The sequence below is a fragment of the Eretmochelys imbricata genome, chromosome 2 (assembly GCF_965152235.1).
Source record: "Eretmochelys imbricata isolate rEreImb1 chromosome 2, rEreImb1.hap1, whole genome shotgun sequence".
Taxonomy (NCBI): Eukaryota; Metazoa; Chordata; order Testudines; family Cheloniidae; genus Eretmochelys; species Eretmochelys imbricata.
This window is the reverse complement of record NC_135573.1, coordinates 147,811,084-147,824,252: the sequence shown is the minus strand read 5'-3', so window position 1 is coordinate 147,824,252 and position 13,169 is coordinate 147,811,084. Positions and strand designations below refer to the sequence as shown.

At 43.3% G+C, this 13,169-nt stretch overlaps 1 protein-coding gene across 1 annotated transcript in view; it reads right to left on the bottom strand.

Moving 5' to 3' along the window:
- SLC6A19 (solute carrier family 6 member 19) overlaps positions 1–13,169 on the bottom strand; it is an 82,910-nt gene that overhangs the window by 35,563 nt on the left and 34,178 nt on the right. Inside the window, exon 3 of the mRNA XM_077809177.1 lies at positions 10,613–10,750. Coding sequence (XP_077665303.1) covers positions 10,613–10,750 — 138 coding nt within the window. The remainder of the gene's footprint in view (positions 1–10,612; positions 10,751–13,169) is intronic.

Here is a 13,169-nt window from a genome sequence, read left to right as displayed (position 1 = left end):
TCATCTGGAGTACTGTGTCCAGTTTTGGGCCCCGCACTGCAGGGGGGATGTGGATGGATTGGAGAGAGTCCAGCGAGGGGCAGCGAAAGTGATTAGGGGTCTAGAACACATGACTTATGAGGAGAGGCTGAGGGAGCTGGGATTGTTTAGTCTGCAGAAGAGAAGAATGAGGGGGGATTTGATAGCTGCTTTCAACTACCTGAAAGGGGGTTCCAAAGAGGATGGCTCTAGACTGTTCTCAATGGTAGCAGATGACAGAACGAGGAGTAATGGTCTCAAGTTGCAGTGGGGGAGGTTTAGATTGGATATTAGGAAAAACTTTTTCACTAAGAGGGTGGTGAAACACTGGAATGCGTTACCTAGGGAGGTGGTAGAATCTCCTTCCTTAGAGGTTTTTAAGGTCAGGCTTGACAAAGCCCTGGCTGGGATGATTTAACTGGGAATTGGTCCTGCTTCGAGCAGGGGGTTGGACTAGATGACCTTCAGGGGTCCCTTCCAACCCTGATATTCTATGATTCTATGATTCTTACAGAAGGCCAGCCTAATGGCAATTCTCATAGAGATTTTGTTGTTTTATTAAACCTGTTGTTTTATTAAGTCTGTGAAGCTGAATAGGACAAAGACGCTTGTATATGAGTTTCCTTTCCCGCCTTTTATTGACTGGCTATGAGGCGGTTATGGTGGCTTGGGGAGAAGAAAAGGGGAGGGAAGTTATGAAAACAGGTCCGTTTCTACAGTATGTATTTTGGATTTTTTTTTTCAAATAAAAGAGATGTATGCATGGGTGTTCTTCAGGGAGAGCCTCCTTCTCCAAACTCAATTTAAAAAAAAATCTTTGAGCCTTCCATTGTGTTTATCTTGCAAGAGATCTTTTCTGAGAATTCCCTTCTGGAATGTCCTTGAAGCAAGAGTCCCTATTGCCATTAATTGCCCTCTTTCTTCTCAATATAAAGGGCACAATTCTAGAGTTGGAACAATGTACAGGTGGATCTACTGATTGTTGATCTCTCTGCATGAACAGGTAAGTTTGGCTAAATGTAAATGTATACATCTAGAAACAAAGAAAATAGTGATATGATAAAGGAGTCTATCCTGGGAAGTAGTCACTCTGATAAAAATTTGAGGGTCATGGTGGATAAGCAGCTGAACGTGAGCTCCCAGTGCAACACCGTGGCCATCCTTGGATTCATACACAGGGGAATCTTGAGGAGGAGTAGGGAGGTTTGTATTTGGCACTGGTACATCAGCTGCTGGAATATTGTGTCCAGTTTTGGCGTCCACAGTTCAAGAAGGATGTTGAGAAAGGTTCAGGGAAGAGCCACGAGAATGATTAAAGGATTAGAAACCATGCTTTATAGTGACAGACTGAAGGAGCTCAATATTTAGCTTAATAAAGAGAATAAAGGGTGACATGATTGCAGTCTATAAGTATCTACTTGGGGAAAAATATTTAATAATGGGTTCTTCTGTCTAGTAAATAAAGGTATAATACGATCCAATGGCTGGAAATTGAAGCTAGACAATAAGGCATACATTTTTAATGGTGAGAATAATTAATCATTGGAACAATTTAGCAATGGTTGTTGTGGATTCTCTCACACTGAACATTTTAAAATCAAGATTAGGTGTTTTTCTAAAACAGACACTCTGGGAATTATTTTGGGGAAGTTCTGTGGCCTGTGTTATACAGAGTGCTTCCTGTCACAGGGCAGCCAGCACCAGTACTCAACGTCAGGGAGACCTGACTCTAGAGAAGAAGCAATGCATTGGACTCACAGTCCAAGATATGCCAGGCTGATGACCACCAAGCTGCAATGGTGGAAAATGAACTAGGCTACAGGACAAGTTCCCAGGAGCTGAAATAGAGCCCTGCGGTTCCTGACAGAGCACTCTGGAAAGCATAGCCAGACATGATTAATTTAATAGACATCAGAAAGTTACAGGAGGTGAAAGTCACTGTGGATGGACAACACATACTGGAGCAGAAAGGCAGCGCTTCACTGAAGGATTTGAAGTAGCAGCTGAACCTGAAGTGGAAGCAAATAGCAACATCCCCACCAGGTCCAGCAACTGCTCTTGGAGGTTGAGCTAAAATGGGAGATGAAAAAAGAAGAGAAAGAGGCTGCTAAAGAAGCAACTTGGGAGTCTGGAGATGGCAAAGCAACTCAAGACCTCCCAGCTTCAGAGCTGAATAAACTCACCAATAAACTGAAGCATAAGCATCAACAGCTACAGTTGGAGAAGGAAGCTCTTTACAATGATAGCAGGACCAAAATCAATGAGCTTCAACAAAGGACAAATGACAAGCTGAAACCACAATCAGAAACTTGTGTGGGGGAGGGATAGCTCAGTGGTTTGAGCATTGGCCTGCTAAACCCAGGGTTGTGAGTTCAATCCTTGAGGGGGCCATTTAGGAATCTGGGGCAAAAATTGGGGATTGGTCCTGCTTTGAGCAGGGGGTTGGACTAGATGACCTCCTGAGGTCCCTTCCAACCTTGATAGTCTATGATTCTATGAAACCGCAACAGCGAAACCATCTCTCTCTGGTGTGTGGGACCAGCTGCAAAGCCAGCAGAAGCAGCATGAAGTGGCTCTGCAAGCCCTCCAGGACCAGATCTGGACATTGAAGACCCAGGAGATGAAGCTGCTAAGGGACCAGAACACAGTGCAAAGCCTAGAACTGCAACAGCGGCAGAATGAGGAGGCAATTGTGAGGCAACAGGATGACATCAACACCTAACTACAGGAATCCTCCTAAGTCAAGGGCCCCCTCCTGTAAGCAAGTTAAGGAACTGAAAGGACTAAAATAGTCCAGGAGAGAGAAGAGCTGTTTGAAGAGGGCATGAATATGGGCATTGAGATGGAAAACATGGTAACTGTTTACTAAGGGGCTTACGTCCCCACAGGGGAGTGGACAACAATCCAAGCATTCTGGAAGATGGTGCAGGGAGATGGATTCACAACTCAGCGAAGGACTTATAATCAGTGCCTGCCAATACAGAATTGACTATAGAAGCTGCAGTATTGGTGGTAACCTCTACAACTACCCAAGCAAACCCAACTCCTCATGGAGAAGGTTAGAAGACAACCTTAGAAAACATGGTTGCTACAGCCCACAGGGCAAAGTAGAAATCATAGAAGAATCACAGAATCATAGAAGAGTAGGGTTGGAAGATACCTCAGGAGGTGATCTATTCCAATCCCCTGCTCAAAGCAGGACCAACACCAACTAAATCATCCCACCCAGGGCTTTGTCAAGTCCGGCCATAAAAACATCTAAGAGTGGATGTCATAAATATAAAGGGAAGGGTAAACCCCTTTAAAATCCCTCCTGGCCAGAGGAAAAATCCTCTCACCTGTAAAGGATTAAGAAGCTAAAGGTAACCTCGCTGGCACCTGACCAAAATGACCTATGAGGAGACAAGATACTTTCAAAAGCTGGGAGGAGGGAGAGAAACAAAGGGTCTGTGTCTGTCTGTATGCTGCTTTTGCCGGGGATAGAACAGGAATGGAGTCTTAGAACTTTTAGTAAGTAATCTAGCTAGGTATGTGTTAGATTATGATTTCTTTAAATGGCTGAGAAAAGAACTATGCTGAATAGAATGACTATTCCTGCCTGTGTACCTTTTTTGTAACTTAAGGTTTTGCCTAGAGGGATTCTCTATGTTTTGAATCTAATTACCCTGTAAGGTATCTACCATCCTGATTTTACAGAGGTGATTCCTTTACTTCTATTAAAAGTCTTCTTGTAAGAAAACTGAATGCTTTTTCATTGTTCTCAGATCCAAGGGTTTGGGTCTGTGGTCACCTATGCAAATTGGTGAGGATTTTTACCAAACCTTCCCCAGGAAGTGGGGTGCAAGGGTTGGAGGATTTTGGGGGGAAAGACGTGTCCAAACTACATTTCCCAGTAAACCCAGTTAAAGTTTGGTGGTGGCAGTGGAAATCCAGGGTCAAAGGTTAAAATTAATTTGTGCCTTGGGGAAGTTTTAACCTAAGCTGGTGAAAGTAAGCTTAGGAGGTTTTCATGCAGGTCCCCACATCTGTACCCTAGAGTTCAGAGTGGGGGAGGAACCTTGACAGTGGAGATTCCACCACCTCCTAGGTAACCCATTCCAGTGCCTCACTAGTGAAATAGTTTTTCCTAATATCCTATCTAGACCTCCCCCACTGCAACTTGAGACCATTACTCCTCGTTCTGCCATCTGCCACCACTGAGAACAGCCTAGCTCCATCCTCTTTGGAACCCCCGTTCAGGTAGTTGAAGGTAGCTATCAAATCCCCCCTCATTCTTCTCTTCTGCAGACTAAATAAGCCCAGTTCCCTCAGCTTCTCTTCATAAGTCATGTTCCCCAGCCCCCTAATCATTTTCGTTGCCCTCCACTGGACTCTCTCCAATATGTCCACATACTTTCTGTATTGGGGGCCCAAAACTGGACACAATACTAAAGATGTGCCCTCACCAGTGCCGAATGGGGGGAATAATCACTTCCCTCGATCTGCTGGCAATGCTCCTACTAATGCAGCTCAATATGCCGTTAGCATTCTTGGCAACAGGGGCAGACTCTTGGCTCATATCCAATTTCTCACCCACTGTAATCCCCAGGTCCTTTTCTGTAGAACTACCACTTGGTCAGTCAGTCCCCAGCCTGTAGCAGTGCATGGGATTCTTCCATCCTAAGTGCAGAACTCTGCACTTGTACTTGTTGAACCTCATCAGATTTATTTTGACCCAATCCTCCAATTTGTTTAGGTGACTCTGGACCCTATCCCTACACTCCGGCATATCTACCTCTCCCCCATCTTAGTGTCATTTGCAAACTTACTGAGGGTGCAATCTATCCTGTCATCCAGATCATTAAAGAAGATGTTGAACAAAACTGTCCCCAGAACCAACCCCTGGGGCACTCTGCTTGATCCCGGCTGCCAACTAGACATCAAGCAGTTGATCACTTCCCATTGAGCCCAATGATCTAGCCAGCTTTCTATCCACCTTATAGTCCATTCAGGCAATCCATACTTCTTTAACTTGCTGGCAAGAATACTGTGGGAGACCATTATCAAAAGCTTTGCTAAAGTCAAGGTATATCACATCCACCACTTTTCCTATATCCACAGAGCCAGTTATCTCATCGTAGAAGGCAATCAGGATGGTCAGACATGACTTGCCCTTGGTGAATCCATGTTGACTGTTCCTGATCACTTTCCTCTCCTCCAAGTGCTTCAAAATGGAATCCTTGAGGACCTTCTGCATGATTTTTCCGGGGACTGAGATGAGGCTGACCGGATTCTCCTTCTTCCCTTTTTTAAAAATGGGCGCTATATTTGCCTTTTTCCAGTCGTCCAGGACCTCCTCCAATCGCCATGAGTTTTCAAAGATAATGGCCAATGGCTTTGCAATCACATCCGCCAACTCCCTCAGCACCCTTGGATGCATTGCATACGGCCCCACAGACATGGGCATGTGCAGCTTTTCTAAATAGTCCTTAACCTGTTCTTTCACCACTGAGGGCTACTCACTTCCTCCCCATACTGTGCTGCCCAGTGCAGCAGTTTGAGAGCTGACCTTGTCTGTGAAGACCAAGGCAAAAAAAGCATTGAGTATTTCAGCTTTTTCCACATCATCTGTCACTAGGTTGCCTCCCCCATTCAGTAAAGGTCCCACATTTTCCGTGACCTTCTTCTTGTTGCTACCATACCTACAGAAACCCTTCTTGTTACCCTTCACATCCCTTGCTAGCTGCAACTCCAGTTGTGCTTTGGCTTCTCTGATTACACCCCTGCATGCTGGAGCAATATTTTAATATGCCTTCCTAGTCATCTGTCCAAGTTTCTACTTCTTGTAAGCTTCCTTGTTGTGTTTAAACTCACCAAAGATTTCGGTGTTAAGCCAAGCTGGTCACCCGCCATATTTGCTGTTCTTTCTGCACATCAGGATGGTTTGTTCCTGCACCCTCAATAAGGCTTCTTTAAAATACAGCCAGCTCTCCTGGACTCCTTTCCCCCTCATATTAGCCTCCCAGGGGATCCTGCCCATCAGTTCCTTGAGGGAGTCAAAGTCTGCTTTTCTGAAGTCCAGGGTCTGTATTCTGCTGCTCTCCTTTCTTCCTTTTGTCAGGATCCTGAACTCGACCATCTCATGGTCACTGCTTCTCAGGTTGCCACCCACTTCTAATTCCTCAATCAATTCTTCCATGTTTGTGAGAAACAGGTCAAGAGGAGCATGGCCCCTAGTTGGTTCCTCCAACACTCGCACCAGGAAGTTGTCCCCAACACTCTCCAAAAATGTCCTGCATTGTCTGTGCACTGCTGTATTGCTCTTTCAGCAGATGTCAGGGTGATTGAAGTCCCCATGAAAATGAGGGCCTGTGATCCAGAAACTGCTGTGAATTATCCGAAGAAACCCTCATCTACCTCATCCTCCTGGTCTGACACCTACCACGACATCACCCTTGTTGCTTCTGTCCCTAAACTTATCCCAAAGACTCTCAACAGGCTTTTCTCCAGTTTTATACTGGAGCTCTGATTAATCATGCTGCTCTCTTACATACAGTGCTACTCCTCCACCTTTCCTCCCCTGCCTGTCCTCCCTGAATAATTTATACCCATCCATAACAGTGCTCCAGTCATGTGAGTTGCCCAACCAAGTCTCTGTTATTCCAATCACATCATAGTTCCTTGACTGTGCCAGGACTTCCAGATCTCCCTGCTTGTTTCCCAGACTTCTTGCACTTGTGTACAAGCACCTAAGATAACTACCCGATTGCCCTGATTTCTCAGTATGAATCAGGAGGCCTCCCCTGTTGCACCCTCCTCCTTGTGTTTCCTCCTGGTATGTTACTTCCTCACTTACCTCAGGGCTTAGGTCTCCATCCCCTGGCTAACCTAATTTAAAGCCCTGCTCACTAGGTTAGCAAGCCTGCTTGCAAAGATGCTCTTCCCTCTCTTCATTAGGTGGATCACATCTCTTCCTAGCAATCCTTCTTCCTGGAACAACATCCCATGGTCGAAGAATCCAAAGCCCCTCTCTCTGACACCACCTGCATAACCACATATGTACTTCCACAATTTACTTCCCTACCTGGGCCTTTTCCTTCAACAGGGAGGATGGACGAAAACATGACTTGTGCCTCAAACTCCTTTACCCTTCTTCCTAGAGCCACATAGTCTGCAGTGACACACTCAAGGTCATTCTTGGCAATGTCATTGGTGTCCACGTGAAGAAGTAGGAAGGGGTAGCGGTCCGAGGGCTTGATTAGTCTCAGCAGCCACTCCATCACATTCTGAATTCTAGCTCCAGGCAAGCAGCACACTTCTCGAGTCTGGTTGGCAGATGGATTACTCCATCCCCATTAGGAGGGAGTCCCTGACCACTACCATCCATCTCCTCCTCTTGGGAGTGGTGGTCGTGGAACACCACATCCCTAGGACAATGCATCCCATGCCTTCAGGTCAATGGGGTCTCCTTCTGATCACAGCACAATTCAGTGCATTACAGGACCAAAATGTGGGTAGCGCTGAAGGAAATAAAGGAAATACACTCCTCAAGAGACTGTACCCTGTCTCAAGCCATGAAACGAAAGCAAGAGTTAGCCTATCTGATGATAAAAGCAAATGACAGGGAATGACAGTACTTGTTGTTATTGAAGGATCTGAAGGAGCTCCATGAAAAATCCTTCAACAGTCCCATGGTATCAAGACCCAAGGTAAGAGAATTGAACTCCTAGAGGGTGACAAGGCAGCCCTCAAGAGGGGATTGAGTCCCAGGAAATGTCAGACAACACAGGACAGATGGGGTGAGGCAGTGCCTCAAACACCTGAAAGGGAAAGCTGCTAGGCTGGTGAGGAAGAAAGTCATCCCCAAAAAGGAGCTGAAGTATAAGAGGAAGGACTGAGACATAGATTTTGGAAACAGCAGTACAAAACCCTAATCAAAGTGGAGCTAAAAAGAAGTCTAGCTTAAAGGTAAACTGGGACCCTTCAAGGGAGGAGAGTAAAAGTGATTATCCAGTGGATAACACCACACATGAAGTGATGTGGATCCAAGAGGCTCAGAAATGGGCTCTCATAAGCTGTTTACTGAAGGCTGTAGGAAAAAAGGTTAGATTGGTAATAATCAGAAACTACAAGGGAGAATTAGACTAGATGTAAGACAACATTAACTCCAAAAGATGTACCTGGAAAATCTATCCTGGAAGGCTGTATCTGAGAAGATCAAGAAGCAGCCTGACTCAGATTTGCCAATGGTGAGAGACTAATGCTATTAATTATCTCTGATGCAATCAGAGGACTGGCCATACGAAATGTACAACTGGTTTTGAATTATGATGTACCAGAAACTACAGAGGAGTTTGTTTGCCACACAACCAATGTAGGACTTTGGCGAACATGACTTGCAATATTGTCGTACTTGGGTGATGAGAATAGAAGAATGGTTAAAGGATTTGCAGACTTCCTTGTCAATGAGAAGGACCTCCCTGGCTGGAAAAAATGATTGCTAGGTGACCTATGTCTCAGTCCTGGAGAATGTGTTTAATAAGGTCACCCTAGTTGAGCCCATTTAGACATAGGCAAATACCGAATCTTGCCTTGGGAAGGGCAATGTTCATTTTTTAAAAGGGGGGAGGGAATACATCACAGGGTAGCTGGCCCCTATGGGGGTGGGGGTAAGGCACCCAGCTTCACCTGTGACAGGATCTGCTAAGGAGAGTGACCCACCCCAGATGTACCTGCAGATAGTTAATTGCCCAAGTAGCTGGGAAGCAGTTAATTAGGTAAGAAATACCTGGGCCTAATAAAAGCTCATGAGGGCTTAGTCAAGAAGCCAGGACAGAGGAAGCCCCTGAGGTAAGAGACTTCTCAAGGGAGCTGGTTAGGAAGCTATTCCAAGTGATGTCTACCTGGAAAGCAGAGGCCCATGGAATAGGCAAGGGACAGGAACAGCCCTGGAGAACAAACTGAGTGTGGAACCTCCTTGGAAGCTACCAGTGATTTGCTCAACAAAGGGGAAAGAGTGGCAGCCAGCTAAAACCCCAGGAAAGGCCCAAGCTTCCAACAGGAAATTCAGCCTGAGAGTACTCGATGGCTAGAAAGGCAAGATATAAGATTGATTAAACCAGAGGTGGAGAGTTCCCAGTGGAGCAGCTGACTGAAGTTTTCATTTATGTTTTCCTTTTTCTGTTACAATAAATGAGACCATCAGAAGAGGTTGCTCATTCATACTAGAAAGGCCTGCTTGGTCTTATACCCAGATGGGAAGAAACTGAGACAGAGGCTCACCTGCGACACCATGCCTGACTGCAAGGGGGTGGGGAGCACTTCCATCTCTGTACTTCTTCATATACACACGGTCAGTGTTCATCAACCATTAGTCTTTCCATGTAGTGGGGCAATATTTAAGCATTTGTTGTTGGTTCAAGGCAATCTGTTCTGAGATCAACACCCAGAATTGGATCTTTTATAACTGTGTAACCTAAATATCATTCTGGTCTGGACTACCAGAATATGCAGCTCTTGTGCCACATACATTTTGTCATTAGTGGTTACTATTTTCTGAAATAGTGCAGTTGAAAAGTTGTATCTAACATGTCTCACCTCACTGAGATGTATTCATATGTCACAAAATGTTGCAGCCTCCTCTCATATTTTAGGTAAATAATTTCCAATCTGTTCTCTTCTCTGCCACAGACTGGAATGTTCAAAGCTGCCTAAAGGTTTTAGATGGTCATTTCCCATTTGAAAGCTCCTAGGCATCTTTGAAAATCTCAGACACAGTGTTAAAAGTTGTTAAAAGAAAACTATCAATTTCACTTGTGACAGAAATCTGAAGTTTCAAAGATGATGCTTAATTAATTTTCATATGTTTCTGAGTTTGTTTATACAGAGTGGGGCTCTTTATAACTTTAAAATTTGATTGTGCTAGTGTGAGAAAAATGGGTACATTCTATCTTTGCATACCATGAAGCATACAAAAGCATTATTGAACTCTATCTTTTTTAACCTACCAAGATTTTTTTTATGGTGCCAATAATCCTCCATTTTCCTAATCTCCAAAGTGCTCCTGAATACTAGTGTTTGCATTGGATCTTGTACTTTTGCAAATACCGTATATATGGGAAAATACATGTATCAACTCTCTCCTAGTGGCTCGGGTTCTAAAGAGGTTACAATGTGTCAGTTATTTCATCTAAAGGCTGGAATAATAACTCCAGAACACAGATTTCACTTAAAATCTCAAAATGTATAGTGAATACTTTTCTGCAAAACTGAAATATTAAAATATCAAAATACTCCATGATAAAGTTATCGAGACAAGGTGAGTGAGTTAATATCTTTTATTGGAGCAACTTCTATTGGTAAGAGAGACAAGCTTTCGAGCCACACACAGCTTGTCCCTCTCACCAACAGAAGTTGGTCCAATAAAAGATATTACCTCATATCTATCTTGTCTCTCTAATATCCTGGGACCGACATGTCTGCAACTACACTGCATACAACCCTGATAAAGTTGGTATGCTATGTTATTTTTATACAAAAAAGTTCTTATTGAATTAATTGCTAATGATAAAAAGTGCTTTACAAATGAAAAATAATCATGTTTCATAATCTGTACCAGTTCTGTTGGCATTGAGTGGGCAGTCACTCCAAGGCAATGGCTCCTGGAAAGAGTTGAAGAAATACCACATCACCCAGGCAATGATAGTGTTATAGTATAAACCCACCAGGAAGGATACAAGCATTGCTGCTATACCTAAAAAAAAAAAAAAAAAAAAAAAAAAAAAAAAAAAAAAAGGAAAAGATTATAATATGCAGCTTTTAGTCGTTTTTAAAGGAATGTTAAAATATATCAACAAAAATATAAGACTTTATAAAACTAAGCCACCAGACTGATCTCAGTCAATTATATGAATGCTGTGAAAATTTGTATCTTGACAATGTAAATTAATAGTTTTTTTTTAATGGATATAGATGAGCACAATTCTTGTATTCTAGACACAAAGTAACACATATTATACATACAACCTCTCCATATAAACAACATTAGGGTTACAAAGGCAACTGTATATTTGGCATTCCCTAACTTTTGAATGCTTGACTTTGTAATCTTAACATTCTTTTAACATAAACTTAGGGTTTTATAAATGTAATTTTCTAGCAAGCAAACAAAAAACAAATTCCATTATTTTTTAATCATCTTGATCCCACATGGGTAATCAGCAGGCTTGAGATATTTAGCTAGACAGCACAGTCTTCTGTCACTCAACCTAATGGAGAACTTTTAGCAGAAGTAGGCTGTTATCCTCTATGCGGTCTAGCTAGTAGGGGAGAGGTGAGATACTCATTTAGGTTTACAAGTATTTGCTAGACAGCAGAAGAATGTTGAGACTTGGGTATCCTGGGTTTAATTACATGTTCTGGAGGATCATGTGCTCTAATGGTTATAAAACTTCTGTTCCTGTGTCCAAGTTCCTTCCTACCTCCCTCTGCTGTAATACCATTCCCAACCTAGTCTATTTGTTTATGTCCCTGTCTTCCCTTCTGCTCCTCACCCCCTCTGCATTTGAGTTCAAGAATATACTTCTCCTCCTTCACACTGCTGGCATCAGCAGGGAGAGCACTGAGATCACAGGAAAGAGTGAGTCTCCCTGATCTCAGTTCTGGTGATTGATGCCAGCTGAGAGGAGCGTTTCCAGGGAAAATCATGGGGACAGTGGGACTTCTTAAAATCATTTCATTATGATTTCTGAGATCAAAATTATATCTTTTTCCCAACACTCATTCTGTGAGAGAGCTGACCATTATAGCTGAAACTTTCCAAAAAAAAATTCAGTCTGATGCAGACACCTGGCATGAAAGCTACCAACTCTGCACGTAACAACAAACACTAAAAAATGACAGCAACGTATGTTGCATTTTCACCAAACACTTGTTTAACCCTCTTTATACCCAAAGATAATTAAGGAGTAGATTGTGATTCAGACTATATACCCATTCAGGGGAGTAACCCCCAGCTCACACTCCCACTTGAGCCATCTGGACCTTGGGTATAGGTGAGTAGTAGTAAGCAAAGTTATTTCTGCTCTAGAGTAGGTGGGCAGTGACTAGGTGGGAAATGGACAGAGTGGTTGGAGCCTGGGTTCTGACCCCCACCTTGCTAGTAAGAGTAGCTGAGCCAATGCTGATGTGGTTAGATGTTGATAGATGTTTGGCTGCGTATATGGGTTCCCTCTGTGTGCTGCCCCAGCCCTGCGCAGACAGCTGGCATGGCAGACCTCGAGCGAACCGCCCAATGACCACAAGATATGGTAAGAGACAAAAGCAGCCAGCCAGGTTTATTGTCAACGAAGCATGGTACAGATTCTACTGAACCTTCAGATTCTACTGAACCACTAATAAATGTATGCCCTTAACAATGGACCAGCTCAGTGAATGGTGGGACTTTCCATTCATCCCTAGGCCAGACAAAGATAGTCCCTCTGAGATACATCTTTATACCCTGATACAAACAAGTTAGTACTCTCCCTTTGACATAGTTAGTTAATGTCCCAATTTGCCTACAGGATCTGAACTCATTACTTTTTATATAAAACAAATATTTTAAGTAACTAAACTAAACTGATTTTTGTTACTATCCATTGGAATGTCAAGATCCAGTGTGTAACGCATGCTGGGCATATGCTGCTTTAGAATACATTCTTCCCTTGGTGAGCATGCAACTCCCATTAGCAGAGATGTATCTCTGCAATAGTTTAGAAGGAAAATTTTGTACTCCACTTAGCTGTACTGACAGCAGAAAGAAATGAGTTTTTACAAAAATTAAAGATATGATATTGAAGTGACTTTAGTGACTGTGATGTGTCCCATACTGACAGCCCTGAGAACTAGAAACCTCTTCCTGGAGAATAGGTACAGCATGGATAACAGCAGTAGTACAAGCTTCCTCACCAATGTGCGTTATCAACATTTTTTACAATTTTCTGGGCTGAATGAATAATTCTAACTCCATGAATTCAATCTTTGGCTTCTGGTGAGACTACCAGCATGGGTGCAGAATAGTCCAACTATAACAGTGTTTTTTGTGGGTCCACTAGTATCCACGTTGACTCCACAGAATTACTAGGTCATCAGATAGCTGCCAGATAGTAATTAATGACTAGTGATTAGAGATC